The sequence below is a fragment of the Eulemur rufifrons genome, chromosome 8, assembly GCF_041146395.1.
Source record: "Eulemur rufifrons isolate Redbay chromosome 8, OSU_ERuf_1, whole genome shotgun sequence".
NCBI classification, from domain to species: Eukaryota; Metazoa; Chordata; class Mammalia; order Primates; family Lemuridae; genus Eulemur; species Eulemur rufifrons.
In genome coordinates, this window is record NC_090990.1 from 10,309,476 (window position 1) to 10,334,083 (window position 24,608).

The following is a 24,608-nucleotide window of genomic DNA, read 5'->3' on the forward strand; positions in this document are numbered from 1 at the left end:
GAGGGAGGAGGGGAGAGTGGGCAAACGGTCACTGTCTGAGCCAGTGGCCTCCTCCCAGAAGGTAGAGCATCCCATGAGGCTCAGAGGGACTTGGTGACCAAATCCTGGCTGAATGCCCATGTGCAGGTTCCTGGCAGCCCTTCTGTGAACCTGAGGTGTTCACACTTTCCCCAGCAACTGCCCTGACAAGGAAGAATCTGCCTTTCCATTGGCTGGTGGGTTAACTGGGCAGGGAGTAGGGGTATCGTGGACAGGCCAGGGAGCCAGGGACTCACACTTCCGGGGCAGGGCCATGTCTCTCACGCCTCCTTTACATATGGGCGCCCCCGAGGATTCGCTGGTATGCTCCCACTCATCCTCTCTCCGTAGTCCTTGCCTGGACTCCTCCATCCCTTCCCATCCTGGTTTATAATCTCATCATACACCCTCCCATTTGGGGAAGAGATTTCTTCCTAATTCACACTAAGATGTAAAGGCTAACTTGTTTTTCTTTCCAAGAGTGTCTGTATCTTAACAGAAAGTCGTAGGAAGGGAAAATTCTCCCAGCCACTGTCTCCGTGTTTGAGCAGTCCAGGCCACTGCTAAAGGAAACAGTTACCCCCCCACTCCCGCTGCCCCCGGCCCGCCCCGGCTTCTCTTACAGAGGAAAGCTGCTTCCGATGAGGATCCGGCCAAGCGGGTATGTCTTGCCGTTCACGGTCACTGGGGGACTGACCTCCAGGTTCCCAAAGGAATCAAGGCTGGTGACGGGCTCAAAGAGGGGCTCCCGGGTCACGTAGCCGAAATCTGGGCCCTAGGGAGAGGACACACACCTGCCATCAGTCTTCTGCAGCCAGGGTCCTCGGCCCCCCAGCCAGCTGCCCTCTGAGGGCCACTCTTGTACCCCCTTTGGTCTGGCACTTGGTCTCCAGGAGGGTGGCCCACAGTCTTCCTGTTTCCACCAAAGGGCAGGGCCCTGGGCAGGGGGAGGCTGAGTGTGTGACATCTTGGTGTGTACGAGGACGAGAGTGAGTGTGTGTGCCTCTGGGTCTCTGTGTGCCGCTGTTTCCCACACACAGCTGCGTGTGGGTGACTTCAGGGTCAGTCCTCACTGTGTGCCAGGGACGCGCCTGCTCATCTCTGAGTTTCTCTGACGCTCAGTCTCCTCATCTGTAAAGGAGGCATCAGATTCGGTGACCCGAGCCAGGGTGGTAGATTGTATTATTATTCCTGAGATTTGCTACCCCCTTTGCAGAGCATTTCATATGCTGACCCATTGCTGCATGACTTCTGGTGCCTCCCCGTGAAAGCAATGTACTTCCCCGCCCAGTGTCAGTCTCAGGTGACTTGCTGTGGCCAATGAAACATGAGCAGAAGGGACGCATGCCAGTTACGAGCAGGAGCCAGAAGAGCCACTGCGTGTGTCTGCCAACTCTCTTTTCTCCCTGTGCTAGGAGAACGGCATTTCTCAGCGTGGGGCTGCTCCTGCCACCCGGGCTCTAGAATGAGGAGGGCACAGGGAAGCAGAGCCACAGACGACCAACCAGCAGTCGACACGGACTGACTGCGTGCAATGTGACCAACCAGCAGTCGACACGGAATGTGCGCAAGAAACAGAGCTTTGCTGTTGTCCGCCATTGAGATTTGGGGGCTGTTTGTCACTGCCGCCTTACCTAGTGAAAGCTGACCAATACACACAGGAATGGCAGACGTGGATAACACATGCCACCTGCCCCGTTCCCCACTGACCACGCGTGCCCACCGAGCCCAGAAGCAGCCTGTGAATCCTTGTTAGTGCAGAGCTCCAACAAACTGGAGGTGGCACACGGGACATAACTCCATTGACCCACTGGATTTTAAGGTTTCTTTCATAATATTTTGGGTAAAAATGTAGCGATCTTGTTTGGGAGCTTGCTCTGGGGCTGAGACTAAGCTTGCCTGAGAAAAATCCAGTGGAGTGGGAGCATGTGGCTTGTCCTGGCTCAGCTGGGAGGCTCCAGGGACAGCTGAACCCCATGCATGGGGTAGACGGCTGCAACTTGGCGCTTTTTCACCTGGGGGTCCCAGCTGGCGATGTGGGGGCTTGCTGAGGCTGGGGCAGCGGGGGCTTTGCAGCACTGCACAGGTGGGCAGGCACGAAGCATGAAGCTTCCAGAATAATGCAGCTGGGGGCTCGGAACCAGGCCAGCCTGGAACACTGAAGGTGGGTGGTGACCCGAGGAGGTCTCGGTTCTCATGCCTGTGGCACCTGCTGCTGGCCACTGTTTGACTCTACCCCTCATGGCACTGGGGAAAGTGGATAGTAAGCTCTCCAAGGACAGTGTCCAGGGCCACAGGATGATAACCATAACAACAGCCGGTAATGGTTATTGTACCAGGCACGGCACCGATGCCTTATAGAATGCTTTTAATTTTCGCAAATCCTTCGAGACTGATACCATTTCTATCCCCATTTTACAGATGAACAAATCGAGGCTTATGGAGGTTAAGTTGCTTGCCAAGGTCACACTGCTGCTAAGGGGGTGGAATAGGACTCAAGGCCAGGTCCCTCTGACATTCCAGAGCTTTAGGCTCATACCATTGGCTCCATCATCTCTGTGTGATGAGGGGACCAGGTGAGTGAATGTCCTCAAGAACAGGTGTGGACCTGGCAACAAGTTGCCCCTGAGCAGCCCTGACATCTAACAGGGAGGCTGTCCTGCATGTGACCTTGGGAAGCCTCCTGACCTACCCCAGTCTCTGGGTCATGCTCTGGCCAAGCCTCTCCCAGCCTGTTCAGGGCAGAAGGGTGAGGACCCAAGAGAGACTGATTTCAGCTCTGCCTCACTCAGTAGGTCGTGGAGGGCAAAAGAGGGGAGTGAGAATGTCCTCTGGAATTGGAGTCAGACGTTTTTTGTTTTTTGCTAGTGTCGTGGCGTCAGCCTAGCTCACAGCAACCTCAAACTTCTGGACTCAAGCCATCCTCCTGCCTCAGCCTCCCAGAGTGCTAGAATTACAGGTGTGAGCCACTGCACCTGGCTGAGTCAGATGGTTTTAAAACGAAAAATCACACGCCCTGAAAACCATGGCCTTAAGGTCCTGATGAGCTTGGAAGTTGGAACCACAATTTTTGACAGTTGCATGACCATATAACTATATAATACATAACTATAAAACTATATAGCATGTAACTTTATAGCTATATAACTATAAAACATAACTGATTTTCTTCTTTGAAACTTGTTTAGCTTTAAGTTGGAGGGGTGGGGCAGTGGCAGGAGTCAAGCCTCTATCTCCACCGTTTGTTTGTTTCTTTCTTTATTTTAGAGACAAAGTCTTGCTACCACACCCAGCTAATTAAAAAAAAATTTTTTTTTTTGTAGAGACAGGTTCTTACTATGTTTCCCAGGCTGGTCTCAAACTCCTGGCCTCAAGTGACCCTCCACTCTTGGCCTCCCAAAGGGCTGGATTACAGGCGTGAGCCACCACACTTGGCTGATGGGGCCTCTGGACTCAGGTCTCGCCCTGCCCCCCACAGTTCCGATTTCCTACAAGAAAGCTCTCCACGTTTTGTAAAAGCATCAGTTATCAGAGCAGGAAAGGGCCTCAGGGCGCTGTCGCAACTGACGTTTTTTGCAGACGAGGGAAACAGAGGCCCAGGGCAGCCGGTCTCCTGACAAGAGTCCCGGGATCACCCCCAGCCCCAAGCGGCCCCCAGCGTCTCACCAGGAGCTGCTTCATGGGGAAGTCCTTCAGGTATCCATCTCGGGGGGAGTCCAGCACCACGGGGAAGCCTTTGTGGGGGGCCTCGATGTAGCCAAACTCAATTTCATCCTGTGGGGACACCAGGGAGAGCTGTCAGAGGGGCCCATGGACGTGCTCAGCCTGAGAGGGCGGGGCAGGGGCTGGGAGCAAACAGGTACCCTGCCCACGGGGCGGACAACTCGGACGCACAGCAGAACCGAGGGAAGAGCATGTCTCCCTCGTGCCCTGTCTCGTGGTCCCCCATCGTCCTCCCCGCAAGCCGACGGTGGCAGTGCACCCCCCTGTGGCAGTCTCTGCACGTCACAAGCACGTTTCTGACAGGTACGGACCTCATTTCAAAAAACATAAATGCCGGCATCCTGGATGTATTTTCCTTCGAGCAACAACTTAACCAGGAGCGTGTTCAGTATCCAGGTTTATAGCTCGGCTTGGTTCTTTCAGCTGTTGCACAGAACTCCAAGGGAAGGCTGTCACTCGGTCCCCCATGGGTGGGCATTTAGGCTGTTTTTACAGTCTTTTGCTACTACAAGACGCGACACAGCACGGAACTGCCTGGTGTGCTGCGTGCATGCGCGTGTGTGCGGGTGTGATTCCCGCCTGTGGAGCTGCGGGCGCCGGTGGTCTCCGCTAAGCCAGCTCCTCTCGCCCGGTCCCCCGCCACGTCCTTCCCGCCCAGGGCCCGGGCTGCTCACCTGGATCCAGCGGTCGCCCCGGTTGATGTACTGGAAGCAGACCTTCAGCTCGCAGTTGGTCTTCTCCACCAGGTTCTTCACCTCTTTCAGGAACAGGTAATTGTCCTTCATGCTGAGAAGTGTGGGGAAGAGGGGGAGGCCGGGAGGACGGGTGAGGAGGGACAAGCTGCCTCCCCCAGGTGGTGACAGCCCCTGGCAACTCTGGACCGCGCTGGGCAGATGAGGCCACATCTATGTTCATGGTCACTTTTGTAAAAGCCGCTGGAATCGAGGGCCGGAAGCCCACCCACTCGTGTGGTGTGTGTCAAGGTCATGAACAAATAAAATGAGGAGGGGACCTCTCTCCCCACCCGCCTTAAAGGCCGACATCTCTGAATCCCCTGATTTTCAAAAAAGAACCCTGCCTGGCACAAGGACGGGATGGGCCCACGGACCTCAGGGGTTCCTTTCTGGGCTCCCCGCCATCCACCTGCAGCCACTTGCTTCTCACCTTGCTGTGAACCTAGCTGCTAATAGGTGTTCAGTTAAAGCTTTCTTAATAAGATGAACTGAATACCCACTGCCTAGGAGGTGCCCAACTGCACGGGCGGGGGTTAAGCAAGAGAAAAGAAACGGCAGTTATTATTTTCAGAGCACGCACTCTGTGCCAGGACATCGGATAGATGCTTTGCCACTTTCATCTCATTTCATCCGCACAGTGACTCTATGATATGGGCATTTCAGAGTAAGTGAGGCACAGAGAGGCCAAGTGAGTTGCTCAAGGTCACACAGCTGGTAAGTGATGGAACCTGGGACCGAACTCAGATCCATCTGACCCTGAAGTCCCAGCTCTAGGCCACTCTGCCTCGCTGCCTCTCTGGGCCGTGGCCACCACTTACCAGCACACGAACACCGACACGGGAGGCAGGATGTTGGGGGTCATGATCCATGGTGCGATCCGGAACATCACCGTGTCCGTGAAGATGGGTGTCAGTGGAATATCCTAGGCGTGGGAGAGAAGGGAGGATAAAAAAAAAAAATCTCCTCAGCGTTCCTTCCCTTCCTGCCTTCCAAAGCAGGTGAAACTGATGACAATAGTACATTTCCTGAGCACTTAGTGTGTGCCGGGCCCTGTGCTACGTATTTGTACACGCACCAACTCATTTCTGCCTACAACCATCCCAGGAGGTAGACGCTATTCTAATCCTCACTGTCGGATGGGAAACTGAGTCACAGAACTGTTAAGTAACCGTCCAAAATCACATGGTTAGTGGGTGGCAGAGCCGGGCTCTACCCCCAGGAGGTGCAGCTGCTGAGCTCACACTTGACCATCGTCCAATCTTGCCCTGTCAAAGTCCTCCTGAAATCGGCCCACACAATGGCTGAGCCAACCCCAAGCCTTCTTCTATGTGTGAGCATTTCGGTGTTGTCTGGGATCAATTTTGCTATGTCCAAACTGTTCTTTGTTTTAAGGAATGATTCAGGCAGCTTGCCAGGAATCGAGGGAAAATGAGACATGATTCTGGGGTTCCTTTGTGGGGCTGGCTTTGAAAAGGTGCAGGAAATGGGCCCTTCCTTGGCGGGAGGGTGGGGCCTAGGACTGTGGGCGTGGCTTGCCTTTCCTGCCCTGGTCTGCCTGCGGGGTCTCTGCTGGTGCCCGCGGAGGGGCCTATCTGAGAGATCCTGGGGCCAGGCTGCCCGGGACTGGGGGAATCAGGAGAAGCCCCCTCCCCAGCCCCCGTCCTGATGGCTTTGCCTTTTCTGCCTTTTCCCTTTCCCGGGGAGCTTGGGGGCGCTTTGCAAGTGAGGACTTTGCAAGTTTGTTTGCTCACAGCTGCCCCAAGCAGCAGATGTTTTGGTCCTTTCTGGTTTACAGATGGGGAAACTAGGGCACGGGGAGGTTGATCCAGGGGCCCAAAGTCTCACGGTGGTTAAGCCAGGATTGGAACCCGGGCAGTCTGGTTCCAGAGCCCATTCTCGTAAATCTGCGCTAGACCCAGCCTCGCCCTTCCACAGAGCCCGTGTGTCCAGGGGCGCAGGGGTAAAGATGGGGAGGGGCTCCTGGGCCCAGGACAGCAGCCAGGTCCTGTCTGAGAGAAACAGGGTGGGCCTGAGAGGCTGCGGTCAGGTCTGGGGCCAGAAGGTCTTTGTGATGAGAGTTTCTCAGCCACAGGGCACACCCCAAGTGAGGGGGGCTTCTCTAGAGGGGCAGGGGGCTCTGCTCTCCATCCAGCTCCTCGCAAAGCAAGAGCAAAGCTGGCTGAGGTGTCTGGCCACAAGGCAGGGCACCACCTGAAACCGGGACATGAGGTTCGCCTGCGGTCAGAGTGGGTATAACCCACAGGTGGGGTGAGGGGTCAGCCTGGGGCAGGGAGAACAGGGCACACAGTAGGTGGTCAAAAAACCTAACATGTATGTCCTAGTTAGAGCCTTGTGTTAACCATGGGGACTCTGCCTCAGAGCTGGGCAGGGCGCAGGGCAGAGCAGGGCCCAGGCACGGACAGCGTCAGGAAACGTGGCCCACAGGGAGCAGGTGTGGTGAGGCGGAGGATGCCGCAGCACAGCGCAGAGGACCCTGGCAGCTCCGCGTGCGCCGAGGGGGCATCGAGGTCCCCTATCCTGGACTCCCCACCTTGGTGCTTTAAGGGGAGTGGAGCACAGTGTGGGGTCCTGGGAGTGGCCTGCTGGTAAGAGCCCCACCCTGGCCCCCGGGAGGCCCGGAGCCCTCACCTGGGCCATATACTCCAGCAGGCTGACGTGGATGGAGACCAGGCCCGAGAAGCCCTCGTCGGGGAAGCGGAGGCCTTCCACGAAGAACAGCAGCTCCGCCGAGCCCCCCGTGTACTTGACCACGTGGTAGAGCTTCCGCCGGCCCAGGATGTGGATGTAGCGCTGGCCGAAGAACGGGTCTGGGGGGAACAGGACCAACATCAGGCCCCCACCGCGTAAGGAAGGGGTCGGTGGGGTGGATCACTGATGGGGACAAGAGAGCAGAGGGTCTGGTCCTCTAGACACCGCGAGAAAAGCATAAGCAGAAAATGCCCCCAGAATGGCCATGGCCCAGTCATTGTCACCATCTTGGCACTGTGTGCACCAGACACCCCCTCTGGCTTTTGGCTTCCTCATCTATAAAAGGAGTAAGCTCGCTCACGAAGGGCACGTATGAAACTGTAGCAGGTTGTAACCAAGCAACTAGTGGTGTGGGGGAAGGATATTATTATTCCCATTTCACAGATGAGGAAACCGAGTTTCAGAAAGGAGGAATGACTTGTCCAAGGTCATATAGCCAGTAAATGGCTGAGCTGGGACTCAAATTCATGTCCAATTCTGAATTCTGAGCTCCAATCCCCTCTGTATAAATAAAACACAAACGTACTTATTTGTACCCCAAATTCGCCTCCATATAACGAAGGCACGTTGGTGCAAAGACAGAGGCCTGGGTCTCTGGCCGTCCATTCTCGTGGCTGGGAGGAAAGGCAGTTTTCTCCAGTGCCCCTGCCCCACTGAGGTCACCCAGCTGGTCACGTGGTGTTCCCTCTGCTTGGACAGTTGTGCCCTCCTTCCTTCAGGCCTTAATTTGTGTCACTCTCAGTAACCCTGCCTGGATCGCCCAAAGCGAGGGCTCGATTTGGAGCCGCAGCCCCTGCCCTTCCCCGTTACAGCCTCGCTAACGGCAGGGGTGACTGTGCCAGGGCAGAGACGGGGCCGGGGGCCCAGGGCCTGCGTGGCACATGGTCATGTTTAATAAATGTCCACTGAACAAACCAGTGGCCCCTGGACCACTCCCTGTAGGACAGGACGATGGGAATTTTCAGGCTGATCGAGAGCAGATGGACTGAATGACTATTCTGTGACCAGCGTGGGTGAGACCTTTAGGGGAGACAGAGGTGGCTGAGACGCAGCATCTCCGTCTAGGAGCGGCACATGGCCGATGATGAGAGAGAGCGGATGTGGGAGGTGTCATAACGGCAGCTGTGGGGCGAGATCCAGTCTGGTTACTCAGGGCGGGGAAAGGCGGTGTAGGAAGCACCAAGCAGAGGAAGGCGGCCTGGAATCTCCGAAATGCCCTCGCGGGGAGGCAGAGTTGGGTGCGCTGGGGAGAAGAGATACTTGCATTGGCAAAGGCATGCGGGTAGGACCCTACGCGGTTCCAGGAGTCTCTTTATGCCCCGTAGAGCTGGAAGGGCAGAATCAAGCTCCACTCAGTGCTTCCAACAACAAAGATAATGGTTAACGACCGGTTGCCCAGGGGTGAGAACATGTGACCAGGACGGTCCTGGCACAGACAAGGTGCTTGATTAAAACGTGTGGAATGAATGGATGCAGCATGAAGCCTGGGCTTGGGATGGCTTCTCCTGTGGGACAGTGTGCTAGACCCTGGCTGTAAATCTCACTAAGGGCGGTTACCTTAGTGGTTATGACTTTCAATGTCAGAGAGGCCTTGGTTCAAATGCTGCTCTGGCTTTATGAGCTGTGAAACCTCAGGGAATTCCCTTAACTTCCCTGAGCCTCCGTTTACTCATCTGTTAAATGGGGGATATTAATACCCATGCCACAGGGTCATTGCCAAGAACACAGCCTTAGTAGCTTCTGTAACCTTGGTAACCCCAGGTAACCATTGCTAACACCGCCGGGACCTGCTGCTATTACAAGTATGAGAATCTGTGAACCCCTTACAGTGAAATTCAGGACCTTTTCATCGAACAGCTTCTGAACAGAAGGCAAAGAAACAATATCTGACCTCCTCCTCCTCCCTTGCGGCGGGGGTGGGGATGGGGAGTGTCCAAGAAATGAGGTGGAAAAATTCAGATAGACCCAAGGAACAGAGAGTGAGGTCCTGCTCGCCCAGAAGCCACAGAGCGTGTGCCCAGTCACTGAGTAGATCAGATGGATCGGGACAATTAAAACATTCTTCCCCGGGCACTTGGGCCCTCCCACCCCCACATGCCCCAGGCTGCACTTGAACTGATGCTCAGGGAGAGATGTCGGGCCTAGAAGCCAACTTGTCTCTGCAGAAGCAGCACAGCCAAAGCCTTCCCAGGGGTGGGGACAGCTAGGGGGCTCCACCAGGGTCTGGGGTAGGAGTGGGCACCCGGCCGGGGCTGGGTTGGAAGATACGTCCTGGTCCATCTGCCGGCAGCTCTCTGCCTCCCAATGCGGCCTGTGATTCACAATGCATCTCTATCCTGGGCCTCTTTCTGGAAGTTTGGGTCAGCTCCAGGCACATTGATTTCTTGGTGGGAACAGTCCAGCCATTGTCCTGAGGAGTCTCCTTCCCCCAGCCCCGTTCCCGCCTCTGTCCCCAGCTCAGTGTGACCCCGCTGTGAGCACAGCTGGCTCTGCCTGCGGAACCGACAATGCCCCTCTGTTGAGTGGCCCTCGTGCCTCGGGCTGGGCCCCCAGCCACTGGCCACCATGACCTCTCCTCAGCCCCAGGCATTGGCCCCTGCTGGCCGGCACGTGGCATGGTTTGCATGACCCTTTCAGTCGCTTTGGAATGATGCTGCCTCCCAAGGAGACTCGCAGACAGTGTGACCAGCTGTCTTGGTTTGCCCGGGACTGAGGGGTTTCCTGGCATGAGGGACTTTCAGTGCTAAAACCAGGAGGTCCTGGGCAAACTGGGACAAATTCCTCCTTGTAGGAAGAGGTCAGGCCCCAATGCTTGGTGTTCTGGGCAGAACCTGAGGTTGGAACACAGTCACCAGGTTTTCCCGGGAGCACTGGAGACTTCTGTCCACTCCAATCATTGTAATTAAAGTCACCATAATAATCTCAACTGCCATTTATAGAGAACTTTCCATAGGCCAGCCGCTGCCTGACACACGTTCCTCATTCAATCCCTACTGCCATCCTGCCAGTCTTGTTAATCCCAGGCCACGTCCCAGACGAGGACCCCAAGGCCAGGGCTGGGGGGGAGACTTGTCTGCACCCAGGCTCTGAACCTCCCTGGTTCCACACCTCCCTCTTGGGGACCCTGGGTCTCCAACCCAGCCCCCTGCCCTTGGGGAGAGGTGGCTGCCTCTACCAGGACACAGGTGACCACCTGATGTTCGTGTAACACGACACGTTCTCACCCACTGGCATACTTGGAATTTGACAAAAATCTCAAAATGCTTGCATGGAGGCAAAGGAAACTGTGCCGCAGATCAATTATCTGCCTTCCTTTTTGTGTGTGTGTGGCTCAGTTCCTCATCTAGGAGCCTGCGTTTGGTGGGGAACTGACTATTCTGGGTTGTCACCGTCTCAGTAACAGCCACTCCCCGCGGACGGGTGGCCCAGATGAGACAGATTTCGAGGACGTTCTCAAAGCCCTTGCAGAAGCAGTTCCTCTTTTTTCTTATCTGCTCAGGACTCGTCTCAGACGGCAAGTGAGGGGGACGGATGTGATGGAGCCAGACCAGAGTCCGCTCCCGATAACAAGAAGAAGAAACCTCTGGATGACGCCCAGACATCACTATCGGCAACGGGTCTCGTGCCACGATGCCGAGGTGGAGAAGCCCACGCTGAGGTCCTGCCTGCTCCCTTCCTGCCTCCGCTGGTGACCCCAGCCCCATGGCAACACTGGCCTGGACGGTGTAAACATCAACATCTCTGGCCCCCTGGGGTGGTGGAGCCGGCCTGACTCTGGGGACATTCCAACCTGTGTGAGGTCACTGCTTGGAGCCCAGGGTAGATCAGGAGAGCTGGCACCGGGTGGCTGCTGTCCACTGCTGTCCTGGCTAAATTGCTCCTTGAAGAGAGGGTCCAGGGCCCCCACGACCAGCTCCTCATGGTGACTGCACTGTCCAGAGGTGGGCCCAGGGCTAGGCCAGAAGTCCTGCGCCCCCCAGACAGCTGGGCACACAGAAGTGCCCCCTGCACCATGGCAAATTGCAAAGCTGACTGTTTTGCTGAGGGAGCTTTTTAAATACATAAATCAGGCCTTGGCAGGCCCACGCTAAAAACCCTCTAATGGCTTTCCACTGCACTCAGAATAAAGTCCAAACCCTGTCTGCATGCTCTGGCCCCTGGCCCAGCTCACTGACCTTGATTCCTAACACACCCCTTGCTCTGGTCTTCTTGCTCCTCTGACACCCCAAGCTGGCCCCTTCCTCCGTGCTCTGCAGGTGCCAAGCCCTCTGCTTACAACACTCTTCCCTCGGCTCACGGGTGGCTGGCTCCTTCTTATTGCTCGTTTGAGGCTCAGCTCAAATGTCTCCTCCTCAGGAGGCCTTTCTGGACCACCGGTCCAGCGGTGCCTCTGCCCTGCCATCTCTGTCACCTGGTCTATTTCACTTCCTCTGATTGCGCCATTGATTATGTCCCCCTGGCTAGACGGGCAGCTCCTCGAGGGCAGGGTGTGATTGTCACACTCACTGCAGAGATCCCAGCGCTGACAGTGCCTGGCACTGCGGGGTTCAACGCATATTCATAGTAAGAGTGAGACGGGTAGGCGGCTACGAGGACCAGCTTTCTGGTGGGAGCAGCTTCCCCACACAGTCGGGGCCCAGGACACCCTGTCGCCATCAGCAGGAACAAGGGGTCAACAAGGGTGCCCACGGTATCTTCAGGGGGTCTTTAAAAGTCCGAGATGGCAGAAAACACCTGGAGGGGGTGCCTGCCCTGCCTCGGGTTTCACGAAGACCACGTGACCGTGGAAGAGGGGGAGCTTAAAAGCCCTTCCTCCCTGATTCATCCGGGAGAAAGGCCCCTGGGTTCCACAAACTCGTGTCACTGCAGACTCCTCTGAGAGCAGGAGGGATGGATCCCGGTGGAGACTCGGGGGACAACAGCGTTTCCTAGTTACAATTACCCGGAGACCAATCCTGGTCTCTCCAGCCCCTGGCCCCTGCACTGGCACCTGCACCGCTGCTGAGGGGGGGCGGGGAGGTGGCCGTGGAGGGCTGGGCTGGGATCACTCACTCTCCACGTAGAACACGCCCACTTTGTCCGAGTCCGACATGGAAATGTAGAGAACGATCTCGTATCCAGCGGGGAGGCGTTCGGGGCCTTTGGTCCGCAGGATCATCTGGGACATGTCCTTGAGGTCTGCGGGCAGATGCACGGGGAGGTTGGAAGTGCGGCTGGGACCCTGGCTTGCTGCTGCCTTTTATTAACACTTTTGTAATTAGGAAAAAGAAATCCCCATGGATGTGTATTATGGAAACCACAGAAAATCATAAAGGAGAATAAAAAACCAGTTGTCATCTCCAACACTGGAGCCAGCTTCCTATTAACCTTTGGGAACCTCCTTCTAATGCTTTTCTACATACGTGTGTAACTTTTTTGAAAAACACGGTTCCAATGGAACTGTGTTTGCAGTTTTGTTTTCTGCTTTGAGCAAGAGTGGGCCTGTGAGCCCACCATCCCGGGGGCTCAAGCCCACGCTGGCCTCACCCTTGGCCCCGCCCAGGGCTTGGCATGAATCTTCCCCCTGCTCCCCCAACCCCCGCGCAGGGCCCGCGGTCACCTTCCCTGGTGTAGACCTTCTCGTCGCTGTAGTCCTCCTTGGGCAACCAGGGCGTGTCTCGGTCACAGTTCACCAGCAGGATGGCCCCCTGGCCCTCGGGCCCCCAGGTCCAGGACGCCTACAGTGACAGGAAGAGAGGTCAGTGCCCTCTTCTCTGTCCTAGCACAGACCCCACAGGACACCGGAGAGACAGCCAGGGTGAGGATACAGAGGAGCCACCAGCCGTTAGGGCAGCTGTGACCTGGCAGATGTGAGTCCCAAGACTGATGCCCACAGAGGCTCAGTGTGGGATCAAAGGCCAGTGCAGGAGAGACACGGAGAGACAGGAGGGCTGACCCAGGCATCCATGGGCCTCACGTGTGCTGTGGCTGTGCCCAGCGGGGGCGGAGGCGGGAGGTGGGGCCTGGACAGAGAAATGAGCAGACAGATATTCTGCGACAAGCTGTGAGGTCCCTGGGGAGGCTCAGGGGAGATGCTTGGATGGACAAGACCCAGATGTTTCCAGACACGCTCTGCGTGCTCCAAATGGGGCTCCGCGTTCTGCAGCGCAGCCAGCGCGCTGCTAGAGCAAACCCCGACCAGATCATGTTGCTTCCCTGCTTTAAGCCATGTCCGGGACTCCGTTGACTTAAGATGTAGCCCTGACTCCTCGCTGTGGCCTACAAGGCCTGGCAAGCCCTGCCTGCCCCTCCTCCCCTCCTCCACCCTGCCTGCCCCTCCTCCCCGCCTCCACCCTGCTCACGCTGCTCAGCCCACCTGGCGCCTTTCTGCTCCCCAAAGACCCAAGCTCCGGGCCTTTGCCCGTGTCCATCCCTCCGCCTGGAACTCTGTCCTGTCTCCTTCCACCTGGCCAACTTGGCTCCTCCTTGGTCACAGCGTGCTTGTCCCTTCTTCCTGGAGGCTCTTCTGATTCTCCAGAGCAGACCAGCGTGCTTCCCTGGGCCCTCGCATGGCCCTGCGTGTGTACTCCCTTTCCAGGAGGACTTAGGGTGATTGTGACGACACAGCCACCCCCGACATTCCTTATTTAATGTGAACTGTGGGGTCCCTAAGGGCAGGGGCTGTGTTTCTCTTGTTCTTTCTGCACCCCCGGGCCTGACTTACACCTGGAATATAGAAGATGCTCAACAAAGGTTTATGGGACAAGTGAAGAAGGTGTGAACACCTAACTGGCCTGGATGTAGAGATTCTGGCTGAGGTCTGGCTCACAGGGATTGTGTGGATTTGCCAAGATCGCAGGGCCCCTCGGGGGAGGTTGGAAGCCCCTCTGCCCAGGGCTGCGGAGTCCACTGCCACGTGCCTTGGCCGCAGGCACAGAGCATGTGTGTGCGGGGCTGACCTGGGGCTGAGGTGGAAAGAAGGGGCTCCCCAGCAGCCTGAGGACCCCCTCCCAGCCTGCACCCCGGCAGCCTGCCCCAGACTTCTCACCGGGCTGTATTTATTTTCCTTTTTCAAAGCACCCAACTATTTATAAATTTGCCGAGGCTTCAGAGTGCTATTCTAGAAGTCACACATACCCACGGCGAAAATCTAACTGAAACAAAGGGCAGCAAATGGGACGCCGCCGTGAGAAGCCACCGCCGGGACGCACGCAGAGCAAAACCGTGGAGCTTACAGACTGGGGCGAGGGAAAAGCACAAAACAGAACAAGATTGAGAACGCCACGCTGTCTGCACAAATTAAAAATATATGCACACCAACCACACCGCCTGTTCCCCGAGAATTGTAAGAACAGAAAGAGACACATTAAACCCATTAAAATGTTCCTTTGCGGGGGAGCAGAATGGGAGCGGGGACGCAAGATAAAAGGCGGTGAGTGACTGGATGAGCGAACGGATGCTGGAATGAATGGAAACAGGAGAGGCGCTGTGCAGGCTCCGTCAGACACTGACACGCCTTGACCTGGGAGTGACGCACACAACCACCGCTCCTGAGGGTCCCCCCCTGCCCCCTCAGTTTTAAAATAAAAGGCAAACTAATAGGAGCGAAGGCCTTTGCAGCGCTTCTGTAGCTCTCCCTACAAGGAGCCTGGGCCCCGTGTGGGCTCTGTCATTGGCATGCTGTGTGTCTGGGAGCCTGTCTTGGGCCTCAGTCTCCTGATCTGTGAAATGGGGGAAGCACGACTGCCTGCAGGATCCTGGGGCTCTGCCCTTGGAAGCCCCCAGTTCAGGGTAGCGTCTGCCATGCTAGCTGGGTACCTTCTTTGGGTTGTTCTTCTCCACCACGCCATCCCGGTCTGCGTCCACGTCCAGGGAGATCTCTGGGGACAAGAGACACATGTGAGCTGCTGAGCCTGCCGGGTAGGGGGGGCACGGACATGAACAAGAGCTGTGGGGTTTGGGTGCATCCCACCCATGCACTCGCTCACTGGAGAGGGAGGGCTTTGCTGCGGTCACCTTATCCAAACCCCTGCCTCAACCTCCCGATACCGGCTGGCAAATGTCAGCAGACAAGGTGCAGACTTTGCAGCTTATAGCTTCAAGAGGTGCCGCCGGGTGGGTCAGGGCGGGTCAGGGCGGTCCCACCACCTCACTGTTCTGGGTGGGGGTTGGGGGATGATCCTGGCTACACAGACCTGGGAGCCGCAGTTCACAGAGGCGAAGTCACGTGCCCAAGGTCACACAGGTGACATTGGCAGGACTGGGGTACGCACTGCAGTGGGTCTGATTCATACATAGCTCATATTTTGAAAACTTAAAGACACAGGATTCCCTAACGGCCTTTCCAATTCTGTCCCGGGCATGTACATATGTGTGTACACATGCAGCCATGTGTGTGCATGTCTTTTTCTCCCAGAACTCCCACGGGCCTGGATTTCACCCCCAAAGACTGAGGGTTTTACTTTGGGTGGGAAACTGCATCTGCAACCCCTTTTGATCTGAGGATGCCTGCGAGTCCAGGGTTCCAGACAGAGGGTCCAGGGCCAGGCCCCCACTTATCCCTTTTCTTGGGGAAGGGACCTTCAGCATCCCCAGGCCTGCCATGGAGACAGGCTTTGTGGAGACTGTGGGGAAGTGAAAGAGTTTAGCATCAGACACTGCTGGGTTTGAGCCCTGGTTCTCTGCTTACGAGCTGTGTGACTTTGGTCAGGTTAAGCAACATCTCTGAGTCCCAGTTTCCTCCCCTGTCCCAGTTACGGCATTTGCACTAACTGCAATGGTAGGCGCCACTGACATTTTGAGCCAAATAATTCTTCGTTGCAGGGCTGTCCTGTGCATGGCAGGATGCTTGTCATCACCTCTCGCCTCTACCCACTAGATGCCACTAACCACTGTCTCACCAGTTGCGACAACCAAAAATGTCTCCAGATATTGTCAAATGTCTCTTGGGAGGCAAAATTGCCCTGAGTTAGAGACTGACAGGGTGGGGTACGGGGTGTTGCTGGGAAGGTGTTGGGAGTGTCACGCAGATGAGATGTGCCAGTTCCGGGCCCCTGGAGCTGCCCACGTGGGCTCGTTTCATGCTGAGCATGACTTGGACCACGGTGGGAGTTGGGTGGGAAACAAGGCATTCCTGGTCAGTCCCCTTGGCAGGCACGCCCTCTGCCTGGGCTGGGGGACAGGAGGTCCTGGCACAGGAAGGGCACTGATGTCACCTTCCCCAGGGTGGCTCAGCCCAACTGAGTCCAGGGATTCCATTCAAGCCCTCCCTGTGCCTGCAGCTCGACTCCTTCCTGCCCCTGAGTGTGGCTTTTCCGGGTCTAATTCACAGCCCTGTGCTGTTAGAAGCTGTAAGGTGTAATTTATAAACCCCGCCCACCAATCCCATTCATCACGTTTGAGCAGCCACTGTGTTCTGGGCACCGTACCAGGCACCGGGCACCGAAGGCACAGCGCCTGCTCTCACGGAGCCTCGGGTCCTGTGAGATGAGTAGTATTGCCCCCCTTTCCCAGGTGAGCAAACCCAGGCTCAGGGAAGCCCCCTGTCTGGAAATCGGGCTGGTGTTCTGGGAGGCTGGTGCAGGGTAAGGATTCGAGAGGAAAGAGGGGAAGGCGGCACCACCAGCTGCTGTCAAAGAGGCTGCGGGTTCGGCTGCAGGAACAACATTGGTTTTGGCTCCCAGACCCCGGTGAACGTTCCAGCCCGTCACACCCCGGTGAACGCTGCCTTTCAGGGAGGTCGGCTTCCTGAAGCTTCTCCTGGGAACCCGCTGCAGACCCAGCCCCCTTACGGGGCCCCTCTGTCCTCCTCTCACTACCAATCTCTCCCCCTTGTGCAGTCCACGCTGCAGCTGCAGAGCGTTTTGTTTCCGCTCAGTCACTCCAGGGAAGGAGTTCTCCCCCTACCAGCCAGGCACCCAGCAGGGAAGTGCCGTGAGGTCCCCAGAGAGCGCAGGGCCTCTGACTCCAGATCTCTGCTCTTTGCTGTTCCTGTCACTCACCCAGGCAACGCTGCCTTCGAAGACCCAAGACCTGCTCCCCTGAAGGTCGTTCCCAGAGGAGGTGGCCACAGCCACCCTGGCAGCCCTGTGGCCTTTGTCTCTGGGCTGCAAGGGGACGCCACGTTGCAGTGTGGTGTGTCCGTCAAAGCCGTGGGTCACAGGAGAGGAATGTGAAGCGCTTTAGCCTGCTTTATTTCATTATGAATTTCTTAAATTTAAAAATTTTGTTAATGTAATATTTGCACATAGTGTAAACAAATGTCAACTGAAATAGTAACAAATTGCTTCTACAGAAAAGCAGCAGGTCCCCGTCCACCCCTTCTCCTCGGCGGCCTGGGTAGCCTGGGCAGCCTCCCTAGTGATAAGTGATAAGCTCATTGCCATGTCCTGATCATTAAACTCGGGGAGGTTTCATTGCCTTCCTGTTATGAAATTTGGGTATTTCATAACCGGGCTCTCTTGTCACCCACCCCCAGCCTCTCACAGTGCTTCAGAATTTCTCTCTTGTGACCTCTGACCTGTCCCCATAATCAACTGAAATGATCTCCTCGCCCCTCCACCCTCCCGCAGAGACCCTCCCAAGGTACAAGCCCCCAGGACCTCTCCCCTGCAAGACTCCCCCAGCGTCCAGCCTAGCTGGACTCCAGGGGGGCGAGGCCTGCAGGGGAGCAGGACAGGCTGTCGTGACCCAGAGCACTGCCTTCTTGGGATGGCTCTGCCTTCCCGGCGGGGAGGAGGGAGAGGACCTCTGCTTCAGGGCCTCTGGGCGCCAGGCAACATTTCCCGGAGGCTCTGGATCCTACCTCAGCTGCCGAGAATAGCCCCAAGGTGTCAGGTGGCTCTTAATGGGAAATGTCACTAGGATTGGGTTCAAGGCGGTCTGCTGTGAGCCTCAAGACACTGAGGCCTTAGCTGCGACCCAGAGCACAAGCATTTTGGCGGGCCGCCGGCCCCGTGGACGGTGGCAGGGTGCCTGGCCTTCTTACCTTACCAAGCAGCTTGGGTGCGGTAGGAGGAAGGACTGGCTCCCCCACAGCCAGCCAGGGCAAGTGTCCCAAGCCGTGGGGAGGGGGCACAGGATTGGGCTCCTTAGGTTGATGCTAAAGTTCTTGAGGCCTGTGTGTGTGCCGCTCCCACGGCCGGGACCACAGCAACCACGGTGGGACTGTTCCTCCTCCCCTCCCGCTTTTCCCTGGACCAGGGAAGGCTGTGCAAATAAACCAGCCCGAACTGGAGTCTTGAAGGTCTTCAGCGACCTTCAAACCCTCATTTTATAGCTTGGAAAATGTGAGGCCCAGAGAGGGTGGCTGCTTGTCAAGGTCACACAGCAAAGCCTTGGCAGGACTGGGGCCAAGACCCAGGGTCTGATTTGGTCAAGGGCACCATGGGTTTGTCCCCAGAGCCCAGGAAGAAGACTGAGGGATGGTACGTTTCTTCCGCTTCACCCAGGCAGAGAGAAAATGTGGCTGCCCCAAGAGGAAGGGAGAAGAGAGAACACGGACGGAGCATCCACTCTGTGCCAGCCCACAGAGTCCCGTTGGATCCTTGCAAGCGCCACGCAAGAGCGCTCTGTGCAACCCATTCTGCAGGTGAGGAAACGGAGGCTCAGGGGATGATGGGACTTGCCCGAGGTCACAATGTGGTGGGAGGAGGCCAAGCCAGAACTTAGATTTATTTCTGTCCACTCTGACGCCAGGACTCTTCCTGCTCAGTACGGGCTCAGGATAGGACTAAGGTAAGACGGATTCAGGTATGTCTTGCAGGGGGTGGGATGGTCCCGCCATCTTAGGACAGTCAGGGTTGCTGCCCCTGACTGATGGCTCCGGATGTGGGGCTCGGGGGTTCCGACCTGGAAGGGACAGGCTGACCAGTGGCTCCCAGAGAAACCAGATTTTCACCAGGTGCCCTGGTGGGACAGGAAACACAAGTTCAATGGGGTGAGTTTGTCATAAAGCTTTCTTTTTGCAATGTAAATGGCGGTCTTTTATTCTGAGATTATGTCATATTTTTTAGGTGTTAAAATGACGTTGATAGTTGATGGCAAATTGTTTTATTAATTTTTTTTTTTTTTTTTGCCAAGCATCAAAGTTGTTAGTCTTCTCATTTTCTGGGGGGAGGTGGGGAAGAAGGGATATTTTACTGGCTCATGGAACCTAAATATCTGGGACTTGTGGGGGTTAAAGGCTTGTTCAGTGAAAGCACAGCCCCAGAAGAGCTCGGAAGCCCGAGCGTGGTCACTGGTCACAGGCATGTTTAGTACCTTCTGAGGCTCCGTCCGCTGCGGAGGAGAATTCCAGTCCTGCCCCCGAGAGTGCCTTATTTTGCCATCTGCTCTGGGGGAAGTCTTGGTGGTGGTGCAGTTGGCCTTGTGGGATCACCTCCCTCTCTGGCGCCTGCCCTTCCTGCCTCTGTCCTCAGGTGTCCGTGTCTCTGTGGGATTAGGTTTCCTCAGGGACAGTCATCTGAGACAGCCTGGGGGCTGCGTGCGCATGTGCGGTTCACACACGTGCCAGGACTCAGCACAACCCCGGAGTCTTTGGTTACTATCTCCCAAGGCCCCCCAGGGCTTCCTAAGGGGGACCCCATGTCAAGACTGGGCACCCACTTGGTGCAGAAAGAGGGACAGGGTGACCAGCAACCAAGCCCGCTTGGGAATTGGCTGAGAGGCAAAGAGCCCGGCTGTTGAGCCTCGTTCAGCAGCTAAGAGCACAGGGCTGGGGGAGGAGGGGCTGACTTGGGAGGGCATTGTTTTTTGGGGAGGTTTCAAGACCCCCTGAGAAGGTGAGATAACTGAAATGACTTGGCGTCTCACCAACCACCTTCCAGGAGTGTGGCCTCAGGGAAGTTTTTTTTTGTTCATTTTACCTTTTCTGAGCCTTAGTTTTCTCACCTGTGAAATGGGGATAATAATAGTGTCTAATTTTCCCAGCACCTAAAGCAATCACAGCAGCAACAAAAATAAATAAATGGGACCTGATCAAATTAAAAAGCTTCTGCACAGCCAAGGAAACTATCCCTAGAATGAATGGACAATCTACAGAATGAGAGAAAATACTTGCGTGCTACACAACCCATAAAGGGCTGATGACCAGAATCCATACAGAACTTAGGGAAATCAGCAAGAAAAAATTCAAACAACGCCATTAAAAAGTGGGCAAAGGACATGAACAGAAACTTTCCAAAAGAAGACAGAATAATGGACAACAAAATATAAAAAATTGTTCAATGTTTCTAATCATCAGGGAAATGCAAATCAAAACCACAATAAGATATCACTTAACTCCAGTGAGAATGGCTTTTATCAAAACAACAAATGTTGGCGTGGATGCAGAGAGATAGGAACACTCATACACTGTTGGTCGGACTGCAAACTAGTACAACCTCTGTGGAAAGTAACATGAAGATACCTGAAAGAACTCAAAGTAGACCTACCATTTGATCCAATAATCCCACTCCTGAGTATCTACCCAAAGGAAAAAAAGTCATTCTATTAGTATAATAAAGACATCTGCACTCGAATGTTTATAGCAGCACAATTCACAATTGCAGAGATGTGGAAACAACCCAAGTGCTCATCAATACATGAGTGGATTAATAAAATGTGGTATATGTATACCATGGAGTTCTACTCAGCCATAAAAAAACAACGGTGAATTAATACTTTTTATATTATCCTGGATGGAGCTAGAGCCTCCTCTTCGAAGTGAAACATCACAAGAATGGAAAAACAAGCACCACATGTACTCGCCATCAAATTGGTACTAACTGATCAGCACTTAGGTGCTCACATGGAAGTAATATTCATGGTGAGCCGGGCAGGTGGGTGGGGGCGGGGGGCTGGGTAAATTCATAACTAATGGGTGTGGAGCGCACTGTCTGGGGGATGGGCATGCTTGAAGCTCTGGCTTGGGTGATGCAAAGGCAATATATGTAACCAAAATGTTTGTACCCCCATAATATTCTGAAATTTAAAAATAAATTAAAAAATAGAATGTTGAAAAAAATACTGTCTATCCTTGCAATTGTTGTAAGAATAGATGTAAATTATGAAGGTAAAATGTTGAGTATTGGAGGCTGGCACACTGTAGGTGCTCAATAAATGCCAGATATTTACCATTCTCCCCTATCAAAGCACCCAGCACAGCCCTAGACACGGAGTAGGTGTGCAATAAATAGGAAACATCATCATTATTTTTAAAGCTCTCAGCATATAGTTGACTCTCGCTAACTGGAAGTTCCCTTCGTCTGCCATGTGGCAATCTGTCATGTTAAACCACGGCCGGATGAACAAAACGGCCCTCTGAAATGTCCTCCTGGCTTAAACATTCTATGATTAAAAACTAATAAAATAAAATAAAATAAAATAAAAGTAATGCCTCATCTGCAGGAAGGTCACGTGCCCGAAGGTTCAGAGGATCACATTCTTGCATCCCCTGGAGCCAGGCTGGGCTCCGCCACCCCAGCACGTGGGCCTGGCACCAGGCAAGGCCATGTGGTGCAGTGGGTAATAATCCTGGGTTCTGGGCTCAACCTGCCATCAAGTTGCTGTGTTACTTTGAATGAGTTCCCTAATGTCTCTGGGCCTCAGGGTCCTCGTGGGTTAAGTGAACGGCTTGGACTAGGTGAGTTAAGGACCCAGGCTGCCTCTTTGTGCCCTCAGTCAGGGCAGGATCTGCGGAGGGCACGGGGGGTGGGGGGGTGGCTGTGATTGTCAAGGTCAGCGGCAGTCTTTACAGACCATGGCCATATCCCTCCCCATGACAGGGAAGCTCTTTTCCAGGCTGCAGGGGAGAGGCAGGGGGAGATAGAGTTTCCTTTTGCTCTTTCATGGCCCACAGAGACCAGGAAGGGGACCCTGTCATTGGGGTGAGTTGCTGGCAGATCAGGGCACACCTCTTCCCGGGAGAAGTCCCCCAGCCCAGCACAGAAGGGCCAGGGCACCCACAGGAGAAGCTCCAAGTGCCAGGTCTGCAGCACTGAGAACAGCACAAGTGCCACCGAGAAGGGCAGCGGTGTCAGGCCCTGGGGGATGAAGGCACCGGGACCGCAGCCACACCAACTCACCAATGGCCGTGAGGAAGAGCCCAGCCTGGTCGATGGGCACACTCCCCTCCTCGTCATAGTAGTTGACGGTGACCTTGGTGGGGAGGGGCACAGCGGATGGAGAGAAGGGCAGAGGTCACAGATTACAAGCAGGAAAACCTGAAGTAACCGCCCGCACCCCATGCCTCACAGCTTGTCAAGCCAGCCCTCCACAAACATGGGCACCCTCTCCCCCAGGAAGCACTCCTGGGTTGGTGGGCAGCTTCCCTAGATAACCGAACTAGACGGGGGACGCCCCTCTTGCCAGCTCAGGGTGCAGCCAGGATGCTACCTGCCTTCCCGTGTCCCCATAGACATTCTGCAAGGCCCCCACATCTGCCACGTTATGTGTCTAGCTCCTGCTGAGCTCCCGGGGAGCAGGGCTGAGGGTGTTTTCTCTGGACAATGCCCAGTGCCAATGCCGCGATGGGGCATCAGGTGAAGTTCATAGTTAGAGGACCCAGCGGGAGACAGGGCCAGTCTCAGCTTCACCACTTGGGCAAATCCCCCCAAGGGGGGCTCGCCATCCCACCTTGCAGACAGTGAGACCCAGGGTGCTTGTGACTGTGACTTCCAATGATTCTGTGGTTCTGAGCCTCTGAACTTGCCACCGCTCAGCGGGCTACAATTGTCCCCCTCTGTGAAGCCACTGCGCTGTCCAACACAGCAGCCACCGGCCCACACGGCCCCTGAGCACTGGCAGTGTGGCTAGTCTGAGCTGAGATGTGCTGCAAGTGTGAAACACACACGGGATTCAGATTTGGGGTGGAAAAGGAATGCAGGCCATCTCAGTAAAATTTTTCTATTGATGACATGTCAAAAGGTGCCATTTTGATATATATATATATATATATATATTTATTTATCTTTTTTTTTTTTTTTTGAGGCAGAGTCCCGCTCTGTCACCCTGGCTAGAGTGCTGTGGCGTCAGCCTAGCTCACAGCAACCTCTAACTCCTGGGCTCAAGCGATCCTCTTGTCTCACCCTCCCAAGTAGCTGGAACTACAGGCATGCGCCACCATGCCCAGCTAATTTTTTTCTGCATATTTTTAGTTGTCCAGCTAATTTTTTTCTATTTTTTAGTAGAGACGGGGTCCCACTCCTGCTCAGGCTGGTCTCAAACTCCTGAGCTCAAATGATCCGCCCGCCTCGGCCTCCCAGAGTGCTAGGATTACAGGCGTGAACCACCGTGCCCGGCCCTTTGATATATATATATAGAAAATTAATTTCACGTGTTTCTTTTTGCTTCCTTAACGTGGCTGCTAGAAAAAAACTGAAATTGACCCACAGCGTGCAATAGGTTTCTGTCGGACAGGGCGGGTCTAGGCCGCCTCCATCCCAGCGTGGCCCAGCCCCCGTGGCCCTCCAGAAGGTGGACTTCCCCAGCCGTGGTACCTTGTCGCTGCTGGCCTCGGTGCTCGCCTGGCTCATGGTGAGCCGCAGCGTGGTGGTGGGCGAGAGACGCCAGCGCTGTTTGCCATTGGTGGCCACTTCCTCGGCCTCCCCGTCCCGCACCACCTCCACGCGCACGCGCTCCGAGTGCTTCAGGCTGAAGGTTTGGGCCTCTGCCGGGGCCGCGCTGCGGGGAGAGAGAAGAGAGGGTCAGGGGAGCCCTGGGGTAGGTGGGACGAGGGCTTTGGGAGGAGACTCCTGGAGGGTCACCTGGTCTGGGGGACCCCAGGGAACCAGCCGCACTGCAGTCACCTGGTAGCAAAGAGGGCACCTGCTGAACACGCAGATCCCTTGGGCCTGCGTCCTGGGGCTCTGAATTCTCAACAAGCTTCTTGGTGCCTCTCATGGGAGGCAGCTTTGGGAGCCACGTGGCCCTGTGAGGGTGGATGACGGAGGCCCAGACACAGAAATGAGTTTGCTCCAAAGGCAGTGCTGGGCCCGGACCCCTGCCGCCCTGTCCGGGTTGCATTCTCATGGGGTGGAGCCTGGAACCCGGTGCTAACGTCCTAACGGGGCAGGGTGGTGTGTGTCTGTTACAAAGGTCCCCTCCCTCCTGCCATGGCTTTCTCAGCCTAGAATTCCCCATGCGCTGAGAGTCATTCCTTGGGGCTCAGGGGTGGTTTTCCATTGGAAGGGAAATATTTTGGGGATTCTTAAAAAGTCATTAAGACTTCAGGGCAGGAGAACGAACTGGTTTGATCTGGTGGCTGTGGACTAAGTGTTTGTGTCCCCCCCTCCAAATTCTTATGTTGAACCCTAACCCCTAGAGTAATGGTATTTGGAGATGGGGCTTTTAGGAGGTAATGAAGGTCAAGTGAGGTCAGAAGGGAGGGGCTCTAATTCGATAGGA

The 24,608-nt window shown here is 55.3% G+C and overlaps 1 protein-coding gene across 1 annotated transcript in view; it reads right to left on the minus strand.

Moving 5' to 3' along the window:
* Positions 1-24,608, minus strand: part of PADI2 (peptidyl arginine deiminase 2) — a 45,706-nt gene that overhangs the window by 9,490 nt on the left and 11,608 nt on the right. The window contains exons 2-11 of the mRNA XM_069477386.1: positions 23,702-23,885; positions 22,289-22,361; positions 15,042-15,103; positions 12,844-12,961; positions 12,297-12,422; positions 7,125-7,303; positions 5,294-5,397; positions 4,416-4,527; positions 3,685-3,792; positions 642-793 (exon numbers count right to left, since the gene is read on the minus strand). Of these exons, the coding sequence (XP_069333487.1) occupies positions 642-793; positions 3,685-3,792; positions 4,416-4,527; positions 5,294-5,397; positions 7,125-7,303; positions 12,297-12,422; positions 12,844-12,961; positions 15,042-15,103; positions 22,289-22,361; positions 23,702-23,885 (1,218 nt within the window). The remainder of the gene's footprint in view (positions 1-641; positions 794-3,684; positions 3,793-4,415; positions 4,528-5,293; positions 5,398-7,124; positions 7,304-12,296; positions 12,423-12,843; positions 12,962-15,041; positions 15,104-22,288; positions 22,362-23,701; positions 23,886-24,608) is intronic.